Source organism: Myotis daubentonii, chromosome 10, assembly GCF_963259705.1.
Source record: "Myotis daubentonii chromosome 10, mMyoDau2.1, whole genome shotgun sequence".
NCBI lineage: Eukaryota > Metazoa > Chordata > Mammalia > Chiroptera > Vespertilionidae > Myotis > Myotis daubentonii.
This window is the reverse complement of record NC_081849.1, coordinates 21,506,046-21,529,241: the sequence shown is the minus strand read 5'-3', so window position 1 is coordinate 21,529,241 and position 23,196 is coordinate 21,506,046. Positions and strand designations below refer to the sequence as shown.

At 41.3% G+C, this 23,196-nt stretch overlaps 1 protein-coding gene across 4 annotated transcripts in view; it reads left to right on the top strand.

Moving 5' to 3' along the window:
* The first annotated feature begins 599 nt into the window (after positions 1 to 599).
* ZNF800 (zinc finger protein 800) overlaps positions 600 to 23,196 on the top strand; it is a 55,956-nt gene continuing 33,359 nt past the window's right edge. The window contains exons 1-3 of one of the 4 annotated variants that reach the window (XM_059711706.1): positions 600 to 1,237; positions 1,726 to 1,844; positions 8,553 to 8,648. In XM_059711706.1, the coding sequence (XP_059567689.1) occupies positions 1,784 to 1,844; positions 8,553 to 8,648 (157 nt within the window). In that variant the 5' untranslated portion in view covers positions 600 to 1,237; positions 1,726 to 1,783. The remainder of the gene's footprint in view (positions 1,238 to 1,725; positions 1,845 to 8,552; positions 8,649 to 23,196) is intronic. The other 3 variants (XM_059711704.1, XM_059711707.1, XM_059711705.1) reach the window with 3 other exon arrangements.

The following is a 23,196-nucleotide window of genomic DNA, read 5'->3' as shown; positions in this document are numbered from 1 at the left end:
GGAAGGGTGCGCGCTGCCCACGTGACCCGACTCCACTCTCAGGTTCCAGAGCGCAGCGCCGCCGGAATCCACACCCATCTCCCGCCACCGGCCTGCTCCCCACCCCAGGACCCGATAGAACCCCTAAGGCGTGAGAGGCACACGACGAAAACTACTGGCGGGGGCCGGTCTGCGCTGACCATCCCTCAAGGTACCGACCGCCTTCTCGGCGTCGGCGCCCCTCCCTCAGTTTCCGTTCCACTCCCGGGAGAACGGCGACAGCAACAGTTTGGTGGCTGCGCAGCCCATCTCCCGGGCGCCAAGGAGGCCTCGTCCTCTCCGCGCGCGCAGCCTCCGCGCGTTCGGCTCTCAGGCGGGGCCCGCGGGAGGACGCGCCGGCGAATGGCCGGTCCGAGTCCCCGGCCGCGACGCGGGCCCCGGCGCCCCCCGCCGCGGGTCCCTCCCCGGCCGGGCCCGGCCCAGCCACCTGGCTCCGCCGCCCCGCAGCCGGGGGGCCTCGGGCGGGCGCATGCGCGCGGCGCTCCCGGGCGTGCCGGCCACACTCCCCCCACCCACTCGGAGAGCTTGTCACTTCCTGCCCTCGCCCCATCTCCGTCCGGGGTCAGTCAGTCGCTCCCCGTCGCCGCCGGAGAGTCTCTGCTTCCCCTTCGGATCCGCGCCGCGGCGGTCGCCCGGGCTCTCCGGGGAGGGGGAGACGGAGACAGAGAGACCGACTCCATAAAGTTTCCAGAAACAACCGCTCAGAAAGGCCCACGGTGCGGGAGGCTCCCCGTCTTCCCCGCCCCTCTCCAAAGCCTGCGGGACCGTTGCAGGTGGAGCGGTGTCGGGGAGCCGGCTTCGCGGCAGCCGTTGCCCCGGTGAGGCGCTCCTCGGGTCCTGCCCGCTCCGGTTCCGGCTCCGGCTCCTTCGGTGGCGGCGGCTGCCGCTGCGGGGCGGTTCCTCCTGTCAACTGTCTGCGCCCGCGCGCCGCCCGCCAAGCCGCGCAGCGCGGAGGGACGCCGTGAGCCGCCGCCGCCGCCGCGGGCCGCGGAGGACGTGGTGAGCTGTGGCGCTTCCGCGTCGGCGCCGGCGGGGACTCTTTGGAAGCGCGTCGGGCCCGCACCGCGGGTCCCTTCGCGCGGTCCGCGGAGGCCGCGCCAGGTGGGGCCGAAGCCGCCTCCCACGCCGGGCTGTCCCCGCGGCCGCCCGGCCGGCCTGGCTTCCTTCCGCCTGCCCGCCGGCCCGCCCTCGGAGTTGAGTAAGTTGGGCGCACTGGGTGGTGGGGACGGGGGGCTCCGCCGGGGCGACCCCGAGGCACGTGCGAGGCGGGAGGCCGTGGGCCGGCCGCGGCGGAGCAGCCCCCGGGCCGCCCCTGCCGCCGCGCCCCCGGCCCGGCCGCCCGCGGGCCCCGGCGCCGGCCGTGCCACCGCGCTCCGCGCCTTGTCCCCGCGCGCGCCCGCCGGGGCCGGCGAGGCCGCCGCCGCCCGCGCAGCCTGAGTCCAGGCCCGAGTCCTGCGTCCTGCGTTGCGCGCCCGGGGCTGCGTTTCCGGGTCGGGCGAGGAACCTGTGCGGGGGTTCGGCCCCGGGAAGACCTTCGTGCGTTTTCCTTTTTTTTTTTTTTTTTCCGGTTCCAGGAGAAGGAGCGGGCCCGCGGAGGCTCCGCGGAGGGCGGGCGCAGGGGACGCGCCTGGAGAAGGCCCCCCAGGAAGTTCAGGGCCAGTGACTGGTTTGTGCTTCTTCCCGCAGCCAAGCCGCAATGAAGAGCTGCTCACAGTGAAAGGAAAGTAGGTCGCGCCCACTGAAAATGCCTTTAAGGGACAAATACTGTCAGACTGACCACCATCATCACGGATGCTGTGAACCAGGTACCTACCCCGTTCTCTTCTCCTCCCGTCACTTTGTCCTTCCCCCGGGCCGCTCCGCCTGCTGCTTGCTTCCAGCTCGCTTTTCCTCCTGCCCAAGCAGCCCTGCCCAAGGAAGCAGGCTATAATTTCCTCCCAGCCCAGCATAGAGCTAGTGGCGAAGCTAACTGCTTGCGCAAACAGGTCTCCCCTCCGATCCCCTGAAAAGGGCACTGCGGGTGTCACCTTAAATCTTTTCCACAAGATCGGTTACCCCCGTTTCTTTCAAGGCAGCCTCCAGTTAGTGTACCCTATGCTCTGCAAATGTTTAGGATGGAAGAGGAAGGGGGGGAAAAATAGTAGCACACTAGTATTTATCTTCATGAAGGTTGTTTTATTTCAACTTGAAAAAATTAAGTTTCGTAGGCATTTTTGATCAGGGGCTAGCGCTTTAAAGCCTACACATGATTCAGTTTGAGCGAGAAAAAGTTGGTTGAACTCAACTTATTGGGAGAACCAGGCTTTGCCAAACTCAACCTTTTAAAAATTTTCTTGGACAGAACATACTGTATTGCAAAAAAATAAAAATAAAAACCTGGTTATTTGCATAGGATGCATGAGTATTTTTAGGACATTTGATTCAGTGGAACTTTCACAAGTGGAATTTGTGAAATGAACACTTTGGTTTTTGTAGTCTCGTGAAGGATACTTAGAAAACTTGAATTTGACAAATGTGATCTGTAAACTATTGGTAGTTTTTCAACTTAGAAGTTTGATGTGCTTTGTCATAAACAGGTACGACTTAAAAGGAATCATTGAATACACACCACCTCCTCACCCAATAAATGCTAACTTATTCTAGTTAAAGACAGGTATTATTATTTTTGACCTAAAAGTTACTAGGACACTATACTTTTGCTTGCTTTTTGCTGGAGAATTTCAACTGTCTTAATGTACTCAGTTTTATCACAGTAGAGTTTAGAGTACTCTCTTGCTTAATGGGAAAAATTGGCCATGGTAAAGGGGAAGAACTTCCACTTTCAGAAAACCTTGGTACACTGGAGAATAAAATGTGTGCAGTGACGCTGTCCCCACTGATTTGCTGAAAATCAGTAACACCTCTGCTAATACAACAGTTAATCCCATGACGGGATCCAGTTTCTATTCGCCTGTCCCCTTACCTATCGTAACTCTCAGCACCCTTTCACACTGCATATTTTGTGTATTATTTGAAGTGAAGATATGTTTTAGCAAGTGTTGAATGGAATTTACTAGTTTTTTTTTAAAAATATATTTTATTGATTTTTTACAGAGAGGAAGGGAGAGAGATAGAGAGTTAGAAACATCGATGAGAGAGAAACATCGATCAGCTGCCTCCTGCACATCCCCCACTGGGAATGTGCCCGCAACCCAGGTACATGCCCTTGACCGGAATCGAACCTGGGACCTTTCAGCTCTATCCACTGAGCCAAACCGGTTTTGGCGAATTTACTAGTTTTGAGGTAGAAGGCTGTGAATGCCTTGTATCCCACTGACCTTTTGTTTATTTTTTTTAAGAGTACTTCAAGTCATTTAGGTTGAACTAATAAATGAAATAATCTTATTCAAGAAGAAGTTCATTGATTCATTTTCTTGACAGGTTGTTATTAAGCACCAGCTAGGTGGCTAGACACTTTCCAGGCAATGGGAATAGAAGTGATGAACAAAACAGATAAGGTCATTCCCTTATAGGACTTTTGAGTGGAAAGAGGTAGACAGATAAAAGATGACCACATCTTATTTAGTGTATTCTGGTAATTAGAGTTTTCTAGAGACCTTAATGTCATTTTAAAGATGCTTTCCAAAGTTGAACTTTTTTTGTTAATTGTCACCGAAAGTTATTTTTTTCTATTGTTTTTTTAGAGAGTGGAAGAGAGAGAGGGGACACACACACACACACACAGAGAGAGAGAGAGAGAGGGAGAGGGAGGGAGAGAGAGAAACAAACATCGATGTGAGAGAGAGACATTGATTGGTTGCCTCTGGCATGAGGCCTGACCTGGCCTGGGATCAAACCTGCAACCCAGGTATGTGCCATTGGGCGGGCAGACGCTCTAACCACTGTACTGTGCCAGCCAGGGCTCTAGAGTTGAACTTTTAAATCTGTATTAGAACTTTTGTGATTCTTTTTCCCCCCGTATTAACAAGAAATGAGACAAGTTGAGTTAATTAAAAAATTTCAACTTCCTTTTACCCTAAGCTTTCTATGCAGTTTTTGTTTCAGACTAGTAGGTCAAAAGTAGTTGGTGTTTCTTTGCTTTCTTAGTTATAGTAATTAAACACTTTTTGAACATTTAGTTCAGTGGAAGCTAGAAGTTTGTTAGCTTAGAGAGTAGTTAATTGACATTATTTCAGAGGAAAGTAGGTGCTGAGCGGGAGGATGTTTCCAGCACTGAGAGGAATATATTATGATAAAAGATGACATGATGTTTGAAACATTCTTTTAATTGGCTCTCCTGAGAAGTCTGTCCTGGTTTGGATTATGAATAGTGGGTAAGTTCCTTGGATGAGAGCAGGCCTTGATAGGATGGGTCAATTTGTAGTGAAAGGTGGTATTGTAAGCCTGTCAGTGTATGTATTTTCTTAGTTATTTAATATATATATATATATATATATATATATATATATATATATATATATATATATATATATGTATATTTCAGAGAGGAAGGGAGAAGGAGAGAGAGAAACATTTAGGATGAGAGAGAATCATTGATCAGCTGCCTCCTGCTTGTACCCCACTAGGAGACTGACTGGGAATTGAACTGTGACCTGGTTCATAGGTTGACGCTCAACCACTGAGTCACACCTACTGGGCAGTTGTTATTATTTTTTTAATTAAAATTTTTTTTAAATCCTCATTCGAGGATATGTTTATTGATTTTAGAGAGTTGAAAGGAGAGGGAGAGGGAGAGAGAGAGAGAAACAGATTGGTCATTTTCCGTATGCACAGGACCAGGGATGGAACCCACACCTGGTTATGTGCCCTGACTGGGAATCGAACTGCCACCTTGTGGTGTACAGGACTGTGCTCCAACCAACTGAGCCACACTGGCCAGGGCCTTAGTTATATTTTAACCATGTTTTTTTTTGCTATAGAAAATTTTAAACATTCAATTGTAGAGAGAATGGTATAAGGAACCTGATATAACCATTGCACAACTCCCATCAGTTATCAATATATGGGCAATCTCTTTTCATGTCTATTCTCCCCTCCCCATGATTTCCTTCTTTACCCTCCAACTGCTCCAACACCCTCTATTATTTGAAAGCAACTCCCAGACATGATTAGTAGAAGGATCTTTTAAGGGGCTTGTTTTAAGGTAGGAGACAATACTCTATTTTCATTTTTATTCTGAAAGTGTGTTCTTGGAAGGATGTAAAGAAAGATGATAACTTCTGAGGGTTTGGGTTTTTGATTGGAGGGAGATGTTGTTTGTTTTGTTTTTCCTAAATGGTTATATAACCTGATCTTGGGAGGGGATGGCAGGATATGTAAAAAATTTTATGAAAATATTAATAAAGTTTTTGTATTAATGAAGAACGACTAGTTTCTTAAATGGGAACTACACAGATGTATATACAAGTGGATGCGTCCTTGTGTAACTAAGCTAATCCTGGGGTTATTTTGAATGGTATCTTAAAAGGTATATGTGTTCTGGTGATAGCAGTGTTCGAAGGTGATGGGTAACAAAATTTAGTTTAGCTTTAAAGTCAGATGTTGTCACATGGAATGGAAGTTGATGTATTATAGAAAGTTTTCTGGAGCTTGTACCTAGATGAGAGGGGGCTCTAAGGAGAAGTTTCCATTTTTTTCTTTATCCTTCCCTTATTTATTGCTGTTTTTTCATTCTCCCTTTCTAGAATTCTTGCCACAGAGCCAGACCTTGAAGCTTTTGGTTCTTTACAATTGTACAATTTTTACCTTCTCTTGTGTCGTTATTACTCTTTTTAAAACAGTTATGAGTTATAAAGTACAAGTACTGGAAAGAGATCTATCTAATCCAAATAAATGGTATTACCAGTCTATTTACAAACTTCTGATATTGGTTCTCTAAGGGTTGAATTCTACTTCTCTTGGATTTTGGAAAAGATTTCAGTTTTTGGTGTCAGGAAAGCAATTGATTTTGCACATGGTGGTGGTGGTGGTGGTGGTGATGATGGGGATAGAACATTTATTGAGCACTAAGTATATTCCAGGCTCTTTTTTGATCAGTTTACCGCTATTAGCTAATTTGATTCTCATACAATCCCCATTTTAGAGATGAGAAAAGAGTGGTCAGAGATTTTCATTTTCCTTGGTTGTATCTAGTAAATGGCAGAAAGAGAATTTCAACACAGTCCAGGTCTGGAGTCTTAATCAGTGCAGTTAGTGACAGTGTCAGATGTTCTCAAGAGTTGTATTTGTGGCCCTAGCTGGTTTGGCTCAGCTGATAGAGCGGCCTGTGGACTGAAGGGTCCCAGGTTTGATTCCGGTCAAGGGCACATGCCCAGGTTGCAGGCTCCATCCTCAGTGGGGGATGTGCAGGAGGCAGCCAATCAATGATTCTCTCTCATCATTGTTTCTATCTCTCCCTCTTCCTTCCTTTCTGAAATCAATGAGAACAAAAAAGAGTTGTATTTGTGTATGTTCTGAATTCATTTAAAATACCCCTATACTGTCTCTTCAAACTAGGAAAATTTTGCTTAATGAAATGGCTTGGTTTTGAGACATCGTTCCTCCCATTTGTGTGCACTGAGCATAAGCCTAAAAGAGAATCTAAGGCTGCAGAGTCTATATACATAGGACTGCAGGCTTTAGCCCCTTATCAGAGAGCTAAATGCTGTCTGAGCCCAGGCCCTGAAGTAGTAGCAGCACACATGACTGAAGTAACCGTCCTTATCTCCCCACGCTGAGCAGATGATCCTGCGTGAACATGGTAATTAATAGTTGAGTAAAACATTATAACATTAAAAAAAGAGGTAATTAAAGTGGCTGGTTTTCTCCAACATAACCATCTCTCTTCATTGGATATCTGATAGAAAATTCAGTTTTCCTTTTCATTACCTTGTTTCATATTAACATCATCTAATTTATTGCATATTTATACAGCTGATCTGAGAATTTTGGAAAGCAGGGATCATCTAAACCTCTTTATATGAAAAAAAATTAATTTTTAAAATGGGCATATTCTTACAAAAAATGTATACTTTCTCAAATGCACACGTATAAAAGCCCAGACTCTGAAGTACTAGTGAAGTGTGAGGCAGAAAGTGAAAATTGCCACCTTAACAGAATCTTTAAGTTTTGTTGGTAACCCGTCAGACCTTTTGTGTTTATATATACATGTATATGTTAAATTTATTTCTTTGTGTATGTATTGAAATATATATTAATATAAATGAGATGTTCTATAACCTGTTTTTTGTTGCTTAATCTATTATTGACATCCTTTGTTGTCAGTATATGTAGATCTAGCTCATGCTTTCTAACAGTAATCAGATTCTGCTGTATGGATGTTTATTAGTTTACTTAGTCTGGTTCTTTTTGAGACTCTTAGGTTGTTTGAAATTTTTCTCAATTATTTACAGTGCTACAGAGTGCTGCAGTGAATTCTTTTTAAATATTTTTTTTAAAAAAATAATTGTTGGAAGTATTACATATGCCCCCCCCCCCCCCCATGATCCCCATACAAGGTTTTTGGTTGATTACCTCCTACCCACCCACCCTCCCCCGCCTTCCCTCTGAGATTCTGCACTCTGTTCCATGCTTCAGGTCTCTGGATCTACTCTGTGCATCAGTTTATTTTGTTAGATTCCACATGTGAGGGATCATGTGATACTTGCCTTTCTCTGACTGACTTATTTCACTTAGCATGATATTCTCCAGGTCCCTCCATACTGTCTCAGAGGGTAAGAGATTCTTCTTTTTTACTGCTGTATAGTATTCCATGGTATAAATGTACCACAGTTTTTTTTATCACTCATCTTGCAGTGAACATTCTTGTACATCTATCATTGTGACCAGTTCTTTCCTTAGGCCAGTGATGGCGAACCTATGACAGGTGTGTCAGAGGTGACACGCGAACTCATGTTTTTGGTTGATTTTTGTTAAATGGCATTTAAATATATAAAATAAATATCAAAAATATAAGTCTTTGTTTTACTATGGTTGCGAATATAAAAAAATTTCTGTATGTGACACGGCATCAGAGTTAAGTTAGGGTTTTTCAAAATGCTGACACGCCGAGCTCAAAAGGTTCGCCATCACTGCCTTAGGCAGTGGTCTTTGAATTTTGCTCTCACAGTTGCCCAGAGAGCTGTACTAAATTGTCCAGAGGGTTTTGGAATGGTTTATGAGGTGTGGTTAGGCCATCATTGTCCTAAAACTTTGGTTAAATATAGTGGTTCCTCTCAAGGACAATAAGAAGGCAAACATGCCAAATATGTATTAAATAATACCAGGATAGGACAATCTTTGCATTTAAACTTATTATCTAGCTTTAAGTAGTCTTATTTTAGCCTTGAATTGAGAATGATTTTAGTTATTTTCCCCCATTATTTCATTTTGTCTTACAAAGATGATGGTGAAATATATACAAGTGTGATTGTCTTTTACATGATTATAGCAAACCATTGTTTTTCTTCAATAGTAAATGATTTAAATAACCCTTTTTTTGTGGGGGTTGGGGTGGGTGTTTGTCTTCCATGTAGTTTATATCCTGGAACCTGGAGATGCTCCTTTGTTACAGCAACCACTACAGACATCCAAATCTGGTATTCAACAAATAATTGAGTGCTTTCGATCAGGTATGAATGATTTAGTATGTATTTTTTCAATCTTCACATAGTAGTTAAAAACTACCTAGAAATCTTTAGAAATAATTTTTTTAAATTAAAATGTACACACTGTTTTAAAATATATTTTCAATGTATTTTTAAAAAGTGGATGAATTAATATGTGATCTAGAGATTCTTTTTCAGTACTATATATTATATATTGGTTTTAAAAATAAACTTATTTACTATGGTTTAAAGAAATATATTATGTGGTATATCTGCTGATAAAGTGCCTCTTCCTCTTAAAGATTCATTGTTATTTTTTGACATGTTCTTTATAAACTCTCAAAGGGCAGTAGTAAATTATATTGGGTTTTTATAAGTTTTAGAAGAGTGGGTTATTTACTCACGATGTCTCAGATGTCACTTGTCCTAGATTAATTACTTTATCATCTCTGTGACTCACCTTCTTCTGCTTAACCCTGGAGTTTATAGAGTTTTAATATCTATAATAGAGCACAAGATGGCTAAAATAAGTCAGCCACATTTGTTTAGTGTTTCTTTCCATTAGATTATTATAATAATTAGATATATAAGTGTATTTGTGTAGTTGTAATTCATTGCTTTAAGGAGATGTTGCTTACTACATATAAATGATTAAGAGCTATTTATCAGTAAGATCTTAAGTTGCTGTGATTCTTATGATTCACTTGTTCACTTCAAGTGGATTTGGCTTCTCTGACATTTTAGACTATTGAGTCAAATATGAACAAGCAAACTGATGGACACCTAAAGGATTATCTTTTGTTATTTTATTTATCTTAATGAAATTATTAAGGTAAATACTAACTTATGTTAATATTTATCTTAATGAAAATATACTGAGATTCAAAAAAAAGATAATTTATGTGCAACCACATGTTCTGTATTGATGAGAACTTTTTTGATGTGCTTGTTTTTAAAACATTGTTAAGGAAAAACATTAATTTATTTTAGGATTCTAAGAAATAAATTGTTTCTTAATCTAAAAAGTTTTTTTCTTTGACTCTTTAAGATCCATTATACTTTTCATCTATAGTCCTCATGGTATTGCTTTTATGTATATTTAATTTAGTAAATATTGTGTATATACCATATATCTGTGCTCAGGTTGGCTAGTGGTATAACCTAGGTGTTTCTTGTTGTTTTTTACTTTTGATAATTACCCTTGGCTAACAGTAATAATTGATAGACTTAAATTCTCCTATGGTAAATACAATTAAAATTTTAGTTATTAGGGACTGTATTTAAATATATTTCTGGCATAACAGAATGGTTAATTTCTGTTTGTAGTAAGAGTTTCTGTTAGCTACTTTTAGTATAGCAATAAAATTTCTTTTTGTTCTTATATCATGGAAGTGAAGGTAATAGCTTTTCACACTCAGTAATATTCCTTGCTTTTTAAAAATTCATAATATGGGATTAATAAGGTTACTTTCTACTACTTCAGTTTTATAGTGTTATTTGATTAAGAAGTTAGAATTGGTTCATTCATAAATGCTTTGTCTTATAAAAAATACCTTTTCAGCAAGATCCTATACTCAAAAAGGATATATTTTTTAATTTTGAAAGATGAATATAAATGAAATTATTTGTTCCTTGTTGAACTGTGGTCATATCTGTTTTCTGTGTTTGGCATTTCTTTACTGTCTAAGCCAGTGGTTTCCAATGTGGGGCACATGACCCACTGGGGGCAATTTGATTTTTAAGGGGGGCAATTCGAGAATGAGTTATTAACAGTGAATTTTTTGCATTTCTTATGGTTCTAGGGGCCTCATAACACAGTATGTAAATATATATTGTGACATATTTATGCATTTCCATTCTCTATTATATGTTTTGAAACTTTATTTGCTATTTTTCATATCACTTCATGTTTTTACTATTTTTTTAAACAATTTCTTAGTGATTTCTTCCTCAGTACTTCAACTGTCCTTTCATTCTTTTATTTTTCTCTTTCATGGATGCCATGTTCTTTGGAAGCTTGTTTACATCAAGTTAATGGCCTTTTAGGCTTCTTTCACATGAATAGGAGTTTACTTTTTGAATAATAATTATGTGTCACAGAGGGGGCATCAGGATGTTAGAGATGCTTAGGTGGGGCGTGGCCAGAAAAAAAGGTTGGGAACCACTGGTTTAAGCTAAAGAAAAGTGACTGAAATTTGTAGTATGTTCCTTTTAAAATGTCCCCAGCAGCCTGGCTGGTGTGGCTCAGTGATTGAGCATCAACCTATGAAATAGGAGATCACAGTTTGATTCCTGGTCAGGGCACATGCCCCTGTTGGGGGCTCAAGCACCAGTGTGGGCATGCAGGAAGCAGCCGATCAATGATTTTTCTCTCATCATTGATGTTCTATTTCTCTCCCTCCCTCTCCCTTCCTCTCTGAAATCAATAAAAATATATATAAAAATAAAATATCCCCAACAGATTTGCCTTCTCAGTTATTTTTTATTTAGGCAAATTGTGAAAATACTATAATTTTAATTCTTTAAGTACCCAATAATTTAAATTAGAGATTATTTAGAAATATGCTGACTGATATAAGGAAACTAATTATGGATTTAAAAAGGAATTTTTTAGCCCTGGCTGGTTTGGCTCAGTGGATAGAGCGTCAGCCTGCAGACTGAAGGGTCCCAGGTTTGATTCTGGTCAAGGGCACATGCCTGGGCTGGGGGCTCGATCCCCAATAGGGGGCGTGCAGGAGGCAGCCAATCAATGATTCTCTTTCATCACTGATCTTTCTCTCTCTCTCTCTCCCTTCCTCTCTGAAATCAATAAAAACAAACTTTTTACTTTATTAATGTATCTCATAGCTAAGCATTTTTAATTTCTTCAAGATAACCTCTTACATATCTGGATAATCTAAAGTCTACGGAGGTAGCTCTTCTTTAGCATTGAGGTGTTCAAGCTGTGCCTGACTAAAACCTTGGGAGGGTAAGATGGAAGTTTGGAGGGATTGAGATCTCTTCCCAACCTGAGATTTGCAGGTTCCTCCCAGTTCCTCTACTCCCAAGCCCGCCTTGAGTAACTCATCTCTTTCTAGGTTCTTTCCAGTAAGCTGGGTCACACACATTGCATTTAAAGAACTATCATGGTGGTATTATATATCTGACAGATATTTGAAGGTAAAACTCTGAAGTCCTTGCTTTTGTTCTTGTTAACCCTAGAGGCTAAGTCAGGTTGGCAGTAGTCATATTAGGATATCTCCCTTTATCTTCAAGCTCAAGTAATTGTCTGCAGCTATGGTATCATCTCTATTTAAGTGACTCACCTTCTCCTGCCTACACTGGGCTGTCTGTGACCTGGTATTAATTCCTATCCAAGCTGGAAGTTCATAAAAGGCTGAAGGAGTTGACTCATTTTTAGGTCCACCCAACCCCATGTGTGCTATACTACTGACTGCATGACCAACTTTGACCCATTCTCTTTGCCTCACACTTCAGCTTTGCTTTAGCCTTTTTTTCTGGCTTTAAATTACAAATCTTTGTTTACCTTTGATAGCTTTTTATTTCAGTGTGCTTGACTTGTAAATTAATTTGAATAGATTTTTCTTTTTTGGAATTGTGCTTGTGGCTTAAAAAAAATAAAGAAGTACAAAACAATATATAAAAATAAGTTTTTTTTTCTCGGGCAACCACTGCTACATGGTTTGTGTCTTCTTCCAGAGACCTTCTATGCATATATAAACATAAATTCCTCATTTTCTTCATAATATAAATGGTAGCCAAGTGTGCATATTATATATCTTTGCTTTATTAATAATACAATCCACTATTGTTTGACATGTGTCCATAGATCTCTCTCTCTCTCTCTCTTTTTTTTTTTTTTAGAAAACTCTCTGTTTTGCTTCAACGTACAGATTTTCTACTCTGACATCCCTGATGGTTGGGTGATTGGAGACATGTCATTTGCTCTGAATCCCTGACTTGTGGTACCACCTTTACTGTACCCTGCTCTTTGCTGGAGCCTTGCCTTGGCTGTTATCCTCTAGGACAGGGGTGGGCAAACTTTTTGACTCTAGGGCCACAATGGGTTCTTAAACTGGACCGGAGGCCGGAACAAAAGCATGGATGGAGTGTTTGTGTGAACTAATATAAACGGCCCGCGGGACCGTAGTTTGCCCACGGCTGCTCTAGGATCACTTCTGTAACTTGCTGTCTTCAAATTTCCCTCCTTTCTATTCACACTTGTATTTTAGCTTCCTTCCTTCCTGAGCTTTCTCCCTAAACTGAAATAAATATTTAAATAAAAATATTTATACTTTCTTTTTTTTTATATTCTTTTTTTTAATTAAATCTTTATTGTTCAGATTACATTTGTTCCTCTTTTTTCCCCCCCATAACTCCCCTCCTCCCAGTTCCCTCCCCACCCTACGCCCTCACTCCCCACCCACTGTCCTCATCCATAGGTGCATGATTTTGTCCAGTCTCTTTCCCCATCTCCCACACCCCTTTCCCCCCCAAGAATAGTCAGTCCATTCCCTTTCTATGTCCCTGATTCTATTATGATCACCAGATTATTTATTCACTTGATTCTTAGATTCACTTGTTGATAGATGCATATTTGTTGTTCATAATTTGTATCTTTACCTTTTTCTTCTTCCTCTTCTTAAAGGATACCTTTCAGCATTTCATATAATACTGGTTTGGTGGTGATGAACTCCTTTAGCTTTTCCTTATCTGTGAAGCTCTTTATCTGACCTTCCGTTCTGAATGATAGCTTTGCTGGATAAAGTAATCTTGGTTGTAGGTTCTTGGTATTCATCACTTTGAATATTTCTTGCCACTCTCTTCTGGCCTGCATGGTTTCTGTTGAGAAATCAGCTGACAGTCGTATGGGTATTCCCTTGTAGGTAACTGAGTTTCTTTCTCTTGCTGCTTTTAAGATTCTCTCTTTGTCTTTTGCTCTTGGCATTTTAATTATGATGTGTCTTGGTGTGGTCCTCTTTGGATTCCTTTTGTTTGGGGTTCTCTGCGCTTCCTGGACCTGTAAGTCTATTTCTTTCACCAGGTAGGGGAAGTTTTCTGTCATTATTTCTTCAAAGAGGTTTTCAATATCTTGCTCTCTCTCATCTTCTGGCACCCCTATAATTCTGATGTTGGTACGCTTGAAGCTGTCCCAGAGGCTCCTTACACTATCTTCATATTTTCGGATTCTTTTTTCATTTCGCTTTTCCAGTTGGGTGTTTTTTGCTTCTTCGCGTTTTGAATCTTTGACTTGATTCTTGCGCTCCTCTGGTCTGCTGTTGGGTGTCTGTATAATATTCTTTATTTCAGTCAGTGTATGCTTAATTTCTAGTTGGTTCTTTATCACAACATCGAGGGTCTCATTAGATTTCTTGAGGATCTCACTACATTTATTGGCGGTCTCACCAGTCTTTTCGAGGGCCTTACTAAGTTTATCGGCAGCTTCTAGACAGTTCTTGAGAGACCTTAAAAGTGTGGTTTTGAGCTCTATATCTTCCATTTCTGACATTTGCGTCCTGTTTCTTTGTCTCCGCATTTTTTTTATCTTTTCTTGGTGCGCCCCCTAGTGGTCTTTGTGCACAGTCTTGTAGTTAAGCCTTGATTGTTGTCGGTAATACCAGGGGTGATTTGACCTCCAGGCTAACTGGCTATGAGAGTCAACTGTGTCTGTATTTGGGAGAGCTTCTGTGCTGGATCTCTAGGGCGGTGCTAATCTAGCCTTTGCCTGAGGCTATCCAGCAAATGGTTCTTCGCAGGGCTTGGGCGGGGCGGGTCCCAGGGGATCAACAGGGTGGGCCGGAGCGAGCAGTTATGGCTGCTCTCAGTTTCATCCCTAGGGGCTCTGCCTCTCAGAGTCCCAACCGAAGCCAGACAGTCCTGCTTCTCCCGTTTGAGTCTGGGTCCCCAGAGACTCGCCCGGATCTGGAGCTCAGAGTCTGAAACTCCCTCCTCGCCCTCCGCCGCCAGCCCGCTCCGCACCAGAGTATTTCACTTCAGCACTGCGCCTCCTCTGAGTCTGGGTATGATATTCTCTTTCCTCCTAGTTGTAGAATGTCCACTCAGCCAGCCTTCCTGTGGTTCTGGATGATGTCTGTTCTGTCCTTTAGTTATATCTCTGAAGTGGTTGTTCGAGGCAGCAATCTCCGGCGTTAACCTATGCTGCCATCTTGGTTCCTCCAAAAATATTTATACTTTCATGAGACATTTATTAAAATGGATTTAATTCAGTTTAATATTCTTTCTTAGTCTTTTAGTCTTATGGTAGAGGGAAAGCTATGGATTATCTTAAGGTTAGAAATAGAAAAATAGGGAGAAAGAGAAGGATAATAACTGTCCAGTATTTAAAACTGGTTTAATATGAAGTTGACAACTTTTTAAATTCTTGAAATATATAATACTGTAAAGAGATAATGTATAGTATAGGAAAAAGATTCTGCCTACAGAATATAATACAGCTATGTACAAGACCCAACATCTTTTTTGAATTTTAAGGAGGAATAAATTGTAGTGAAAATGAGAATTAGCTTTGTATATTTGCTATTGTCATTTTCCTTCTTTGAAGGTTTTTTTTTTCCTACTTAAAGCAACATTAATGTCAGTTTAGTATAAGATGTGACTGGATGATGACGCCTCAGTCCTGTCTCTGTAAGCAAAGGAATTGTGATTTATCAGAGATACCTAAGGGAGTGCCTTTTTTGTTTGTTGTTACATAGCAATTTTAGGAAATTTGCAATCTAGATATTTTAAAGATCAAATAGTTTTTGGATGAATAAAAAAATAGATTTGTCTGTCCTTGTGATTTATTAATAGTCATCACAAATGCTGGCATCACGGGTAACTGTCTTTGAATCAATTTAAATGGGAGGCTAGTGTCAGATGGGGACAAATTAATTCTTGGAATCAGAACAACCTCTCCCTCTGCAGATCCTGTTAATACTTCAGCTTCAATAATGCTAGATCGTAATCTTTTTTTTTTTTAATATATTTTATCGATTTTTTACAGAGAGGAAGGGAGAGAGATAGAGAGTTAGAAACATCGATGAGAGAGAAACACCAATCAGCTGCCTCCTGCACATCTCCCACTGGGGATGTGCCCGCAACCCAGGTACATGCCCTTGACCGGAATCGAACCTGGGACCCTTCAGTCCACAGGCCAACGCTCTATCCACTGAGCTAAACTGGTTTCAGTGGTCGTAATCTTTTGATAATAAATCTGGTACCATTACAAAGACCCCATTTACTATTGAGATTTCTCAATAGCATTATGATTGCACCCACTTTCAATTTTAATTTATGACATGGCATTCCCGAAGGAGTAATACTATTAAGAAATTCGATGGGAAAATTTTCCTTTTCAGCATCATCTGTTGAATCAATGGAATCATCACTCAAATATGTGTGAAAATGTCCATCGAGTATATCCAAAATTTCTTCATTTAATTTTTGAATATGCTCATTTTTTGGACAAAGAATTGCGTGTTTAGATGTATTTTTAATATTATCTATAGATACAGTATTTCCAAACGTAGCTTCAATAATAGATCCATTACAAATCATTTCACAGGGGATTTCAATAATATCCATTCCTAAATGAAAACTGTTATCAAGTTTGCCATCTCCAAGTTTTACTAACCATCCACTATAAGCAGACTCCTCTGATCTCATATTTGTTGTAAGAGACAACTTTCTGAAACATCCCCAAACATTGCAATACTTTAAACTCGTTTGTACTATGGCTGATTGCATATCATGCCGTACAATACTGAGACATTGTGGAAAATCCCCTCCTAGAAGGAGAACTTTCCCACCAAATACAACATTCAAATTCATAATTTCTCTTAGTAATCTGTCTATGGCGTTTATAGCATGACTTGATGCCATAGTGTATTCATCAATAATGAGAAGTTGGGCCTTTTAAATAGTTTTAGCAACTTCACTGTTTATATCGAGTCTAGAAATTGAAGTTTCATTTATGGAATGGGTAATTTATATTGGGAATGAGAGGTCCTTCCACCAAGAAGTAAATTTGCAGCAATTCCTGTAGATGCTGTGGGTAAAACAGTACCACCATGACCTCTAATATAATGTATTAAAACTTTATAAAGATATGCCTCCGCACTCCGAGGGCTGGTTCCTGCCTCAGACCTCACCCTCCTGGGAAACAGCCTTGGCAAGGCGACCCAGGACTCAGTGCGTCCATGCTCTGAGGGCCGGTTCCTGCCTCAAACCTCGCCCTTACCGGAAACAGCTCGGGGAGGGCACAGCTGTTGCTAAGAGGACCCAGGATTCAGTTGCGTCCACACGCTGAGGGCGGGTTCCTGCCTGAAACCTCGCCCTTGCGGGAAACAGCTCAGGGAGGGCACAGCTGTTTCCAAGATGACCCCTGCAGGACTGACTTCCTTCCGGTTGGTTGAGCTTCGGATGTGAGGCGTTACACCCAGGGTTTTTATATAAATAGATGGGTGGTTTTTTTTTTAATATTTTATTGATTTTTTTACAGAGAGGAAGGGAGAGAGATAGGGAGTTAGAAACATCGATGAGAGAGAAACATCGATCAGCCGCCTCCTGCACATCTCCTACAGGGGATGTGCCCGCAACTCAGGTACATGCCCTTGACCGGAATCGAACCTGGGACCTTTCAGTCCGCAGGCCGACGCTCTATCCACTGAGCCAAACCGGTTTCGGCAAGATGGTTTTCTTAAACATATAAAGAAAGCTCTTCAACTGGGAATATATTGGTGAGCATTAAAGATCTCTTTTCTCTTCTTTTAGAGCTTCCAGGTAAATGGGGATACAGAAAAGTAATTAATTATAAGGTAGGGGGGTAATAATATCGATGTATAGGATACTATGAGGGTATAGATAAAAAATTCTTCACAAAAATAATAGGAGGGGTCAAAGAGGTTTCCTGGAGAATGTGACATATAACCTAAGATCTGAAGGATTACAAGTGAGTCAGACCAGGGAAATGGAAGAATTCATAAGAGAGAGAGAAAAAAAGGTGAAGGCCTGAAAAGTAAGAGAGATAGAATTTGGTATATCCGTCAACCTGAAAGACATTTAGTATGCCTGGATCAACACAACTGTTTTGTATGTGTGAGTGTGCAGAGGTGGGGGGAGGTGAGAGTAGGGGAGCCTTTGTGATCAATAATTAAGGTTGATTAATTAGAGCCAAATACTTTTCTGGTTTTGGATGCTTATTGGGCACTCTAAACTGAATATTACTCTATAACTAGAAATATATGAGAAATTGGTATTGGTTTTTTTAATGGTCGATTGAGAGCCTGGTAGACAGTGATATGTCTGATTTAATAGTAGGAATGCAGTCTTATATTTTCACAAGTAGCTTTTTAAAAATGTATAACCTCATGCTGTACTTTTTATGTAACTCTTCAGTTGAATTCTTATGTTAACCTAGTTCAGGTTATTTTTGTGTTCCTCTTCAGTCCTTTTTGACTATCCTTAAAGGCAGAGTTGGATCTTTAGTGTAGGTCTTTTTTTCTTTCTTTCTTTTAAAAAAAATATTTTATTGATTTTTTTACAGAGAGGAAGGGAGAGAGATAGAGAGTTAGAAACATCGATGAGAGAGAAACATCAATCAGCTGCCTCCTGCACACCTCCCACTGGGGATGTGCCCGTAACCAAGGTACATGCCCTTGACCGGAATCGAACCCGGGACCCTTCAGTCCGCAGGCCGACACTCTTACTCACTGAGCCAAACCGGTTTTGGCTTTAGTGTAGGTCTTGAAGGTCTTTTAATTAGAATTAAACTGCAAAAAGTTTTTGTGTGTTCTTCCTACTGGTACTACACTCAGCAATACTTCCTGAGAACTTTATGTAGATTAGTAGAGAAGTTTATATAAAGTACTTTTTTAAATCTACCACTTATATTTTGTCAGCCACTTAGGAGTTTAAGTGTGAACTAGAAATAGAGTAGCAGTTTATTGCCAGTATATTTTGTAATGTGAAATGGACTATGCAAATGTGTGTGTATGTATGTACATACACACGCACACATATGAATTTATTTTTTTATAAAGAATAATACCCAGGCTATCTTCTGAATCTTTTTAAATTTATGTTTTCTGATTTTGTGATAATATGGTCTAGTACAGTGGTTCTCAACCTTCCTAATGCTGCAACCCTTTGATACAGTTCCTCATGTTGTGGTGACCCCCAATTTCATTGTTAAAAATTGACCATAATTAAAGCATAGTGATTAATCACCAAAACAATATGTAATTATATATGTGTTTTCCGATGGTCTTAGGTGACCCCTGTGGAAGGGTCATTCAACCCCCAAAGTGGTCACGACCCACAGGTTGAGAACCGCTGGTCCAGTAGAATAAACATTAATTTAGATTTGGGAAGGGGTGGAAATTATTTCATCTAATAACGAACTATAGAAATGATCCCTGAAAGTATAGTCTTATTATTTCATCTATAATAATAAAAGAATAATATGCTAATTAGACTGGATGTCCTTCCAGACGTCCTTCTGGACGACCTTTCAGACGAAGCTGGGACTTCGAGGGAAGCTTGGGTCCCGGGTGCCAGAGGGAAGCCAGTGCTGGCAGCTAGGGAAAGGAAGGCCTACTCATGCATGAATTTCGTGCATTGGGCCTCTAGTTATTTATATATATATATACACACACACACACACACACATATATATGTATATGTGTGTGTGTGTGTATGTGTGTATGTGTATGTGTGTGTGTGTGTATATATATATATATATATATATTTTTTTTTTTTTCCAATAGAAACCCAAATGTATAATTTGGGGTGGATTTAGGTTCATATCTGCTTTAATAATTTCTCCAAGATAGGTTTGGTTTGTTCATTTTAAATATGGATAAGTCAAAGTGCAAAGATTATACAGCTCTTTAAGGTCACATGACTATCAAAATTGGAACCTCTAAAGACAGTAAAGTTTTGATAATCTGCTAATCCAGTGGTTCTCAACCTTGGCTGCACATTAAAATCACCTGGGAATCTTTTTAAAATCCTGATTTCTCGGCCTTATCCTCCGGAAATTCTGTCTCTTTGTTACTAATGTTGTGGCCCCACCCCATAACAAAGAAACAGAATTTCCAGAGGATGAGGCCCAGAAATCAGGATTTTAAAAAGATTCCCAGGTGATTCTAATGTGCAGCCAAGGTTGAGAACCACTGTGCTAATCAATCTTTTTTCAGTAGAATTTTGACGGTTGGTCTATTTTCAAAATGATGATAAAATACAAAATGATGATTTGAAAATTAAATGTAAACAGATTGCAAAGGTTAAATCAGAAATATTTTTATGGACCCGCCAATATGAATTATATTAGTAAGATTGTGTTTACTCTTTAGTAGTTCCAGAGCTTACACAGAGAGTCAAATAGTTGTTGAATGAAAGAACACTTTACACCTAGATGGTCTTAAAGGTATTTCTCAGGACACTTTTGTTTTTAATTTAAATCAATATTATCATTTCCTTTTATTTGAGAAAACTGAAGGCTCGTTAATTAGTAAAGCATTGTAGGTCAATTTTTTTTTAAATATTTTTTATTGATTAAGATATTACATATGTGTACCCTCTACCCCCCCCCCCCCCCCCCCCCCCCCCCCGCCGCTCATCCCCTCACCCCCCCGTTGTCCGTGTCCATTGGTTAGGCCTATATGCTTGCATATAAGTCCTTTGGTTGATCTTTCCCCCTTGCCCCCACCCCCCCTACCTTCCCTCCAAGGCCCGACAGTCCAATCAATGCCTCTCCGCCTCTGGATCAGTCCTTGTTCATCAGTTTATGTTGTTCATTATATTCCACAAATGAGTGAGATCCTCTGGTATTTATCCGCTCTCCAGTTCCATCCATGCTGTGGCAAATGGTAAGAGTTCCTTTTTCTTCTTCCTCTTCTTAAAGAATACCTTTCAGCATTTCATATAATGCTGGTTTGGTGGTGATGAACTCCTTTAGCTTTTTCTTATCCGTGAAGCTCTTTATCTGACCTTCCATTCTGAATGATAGCTTTGCTGGATAAAGTAATCTTGGTTGCAGGTTCTTGCTATTCATCACTTTGAATATTTCTTGCCACTCTCTTCTGGCCTGCATGGTTTCTGTTGAGAAATCAGCTGACAGTCGAATGGGTACTCCCTTGTAGGTAACTGACTGTCTTTCTCTTGCTGCTTTTAAGATTCTCTCTTTGTCTTTTGCTCTTGGCATTTTAATTATGATGTGTCTTGGTGTGGTCCTCTTTGGATTCCTTTTGTTTGGGGTTCTCTGCGCTTCCTGGACTTGTAAGTCCATTTCTTTCACCAGGTAGGGGAAGTTTTCTGTCATTATTTCTTCAAAAAGGTTTTCAATATCTTGCCCTCTCTCTCCTTCTGGTACCCCTATAATTCTGATGTTGGTACGCTTGAAGTTGTCCCAGAGGTTCCTTACACTATCTTCATATTTTTTGAATCTCTTTTCTTTTTTCTTTTTCGGTTGGGTATTTTTTGTTTCTTTGTATTTCAAATCTTTGACTTGATTCTTGGGATCCTCTTGTCTGCTGTTGGATCTCTGTAAATTATTCTTTATTTCAGTCAGTGTATGCTTAATTTCTAGTTGGTCCTTTTTCATGTCCTCCATGGTCTCACTATACTCCTTGAGGGATTCATTAAATTTATCGGCGGTTTCCATAAAATTCTTGAAGAACCTTATAAACATGGCCTTGAACTCTATATCCAGTCGTTTGCTTTCCTCCGTTTCTGCCATTTGTGACCTTTTTCTTTGTCTCCGCATTTTGGCTACTTCCCTGTGTTGATAGAGTGGCCCTGCGCGCCAGGTGTCCTGTAGGGCCCAGTGGCTCAGCCTCCCCAGTTACCTGGGGTAGACACTCTTGGTGCACTCTTGGTGCCTTGGTTGTTGTACAATTTTTTCAATTTATCTATGGCAATGACCTGTAGGAAGTAGTGACAGAAGACCTTCCAGTTGTGTTTTATTCCTGGTGGATGTTTTTATTTTAAAGATTAGATGCTTGCTGCCATTTATTTTTTCTCTGCCTGTTGATCTTTTGTCACAATGCTTAGAATCCCTAGATCACTGCCACTTCTTTAACGAATATTTATTGAGCACTATTAGAGCTGAATACTTTGTAGTTATCGGTAAGACATACTTGGTCTTGGCTGATTTGGAGTTTATAATCTTAGTGGAGAAAGGCAGGCTTTAAACTAGTATGTCAATATTGAATTAATTGCAATTGGGGTAACTTTTTGAGGGGAAAAAGGTTTTGAGTAAATTTATAGTGGTGTCAAGAGGCTTAAACAAAATTCAAAATTATGGACAAGATCTACTCTCACATTAAATGGCCATAATCCTTTGTTGGCCCAGAATCTGAAGTAATTTGAGCTGATTTTAAAAAGAAAAGTCACAGACAATCCTGTGACACAGTTTTGACTTTTTTCTTTTCTTTTTTTTAAAAATTTTATTGATTTCAGAGAGGAAGGGAGAGGGAGTGAGAGATAGAAACAATGAGAGAGAATCATTGATCCGCTGCCTCCTGCAAGTCCCACATTGGGGATTGAGTCTGCAACCTGGGCATTTGCCCTGACTGGGAATCAGACCTGCGACCTTCTGGTTCATAGATCGATTCTCAACCACTGAGCCATGCTGGCTGGGCAGTTTTGACTTTCTTTAAGGAATTGGGAAAATGTGTTACAAAACTCCATGTTCACTTCCTAATGCCAAAGTAAGCTTGAAGAACCAGAGCAAAACTTTGGCAGAGAGTGAGAGGGGATGGGGACATTTAATTTTTATGTCCCACTCCAGATCTATAGAATCAGAATTTCTGAGGGTGGATCACATACATCTTTATTCCCAGGTCATTTTGCTGATCAAACAAATAGATGTTGGGACCACTGTTGGGATATCCCAAGAATTGATTGACTTCAGAATTAGAAAAATAGCATCAATTTTAGTTGTCCCTATATCCAAACTAGTGGCCCAGTGCATGAAATTTGTGCACATTAAAAGGGGATTAATTATAGGAAATATTTTAATATTGCTATTTGCCCTTTCTCTATAATAGAAGTGTCAGAAAAAGAAAATAAGTAAAATGTATATGAAAATCTTCCTCCTGTCAGAGTCTGGGGAGTGCTGCGGGACTCAGAGTTAAGTTCCCGCACACTCGTGGCGCCTCAAAATGGCACAAGACCCAGACCCAACTGGCCCCACCCTCACTGGGTGAGATCCAGACCCGGCTGGCCCCACCCTTGTCAAGCCCCGCTGGGTGGGGGACGCAGCCTCAGGTCCCCTGTCAAGCCCTGCTGGGCGGGGGGCGCAGGCTCAGGTCCCCCAGAGCACCCTCAGATCCCCTGGCCTGGTGCCGGGGCGAGTGGAGCGGCCTGAGGTCCCCTGTCAAGCCCCTCCAGGCGGGGGGTGCAGCCTCAGGTCACCCAGGCTAGCATGGGGGGTGTGCCTTGAAGTCCCTGTCAAGCCCCATGGGTAAGGGGTGCAGCCTGAGGTCCCCTGTCAAGCCCCGCCAGGCGGGGGGCACGGCCTCAGGTCCCACGGCCCCGCACTGGGGCATGGGGTGCGGCCTGAGGTCCC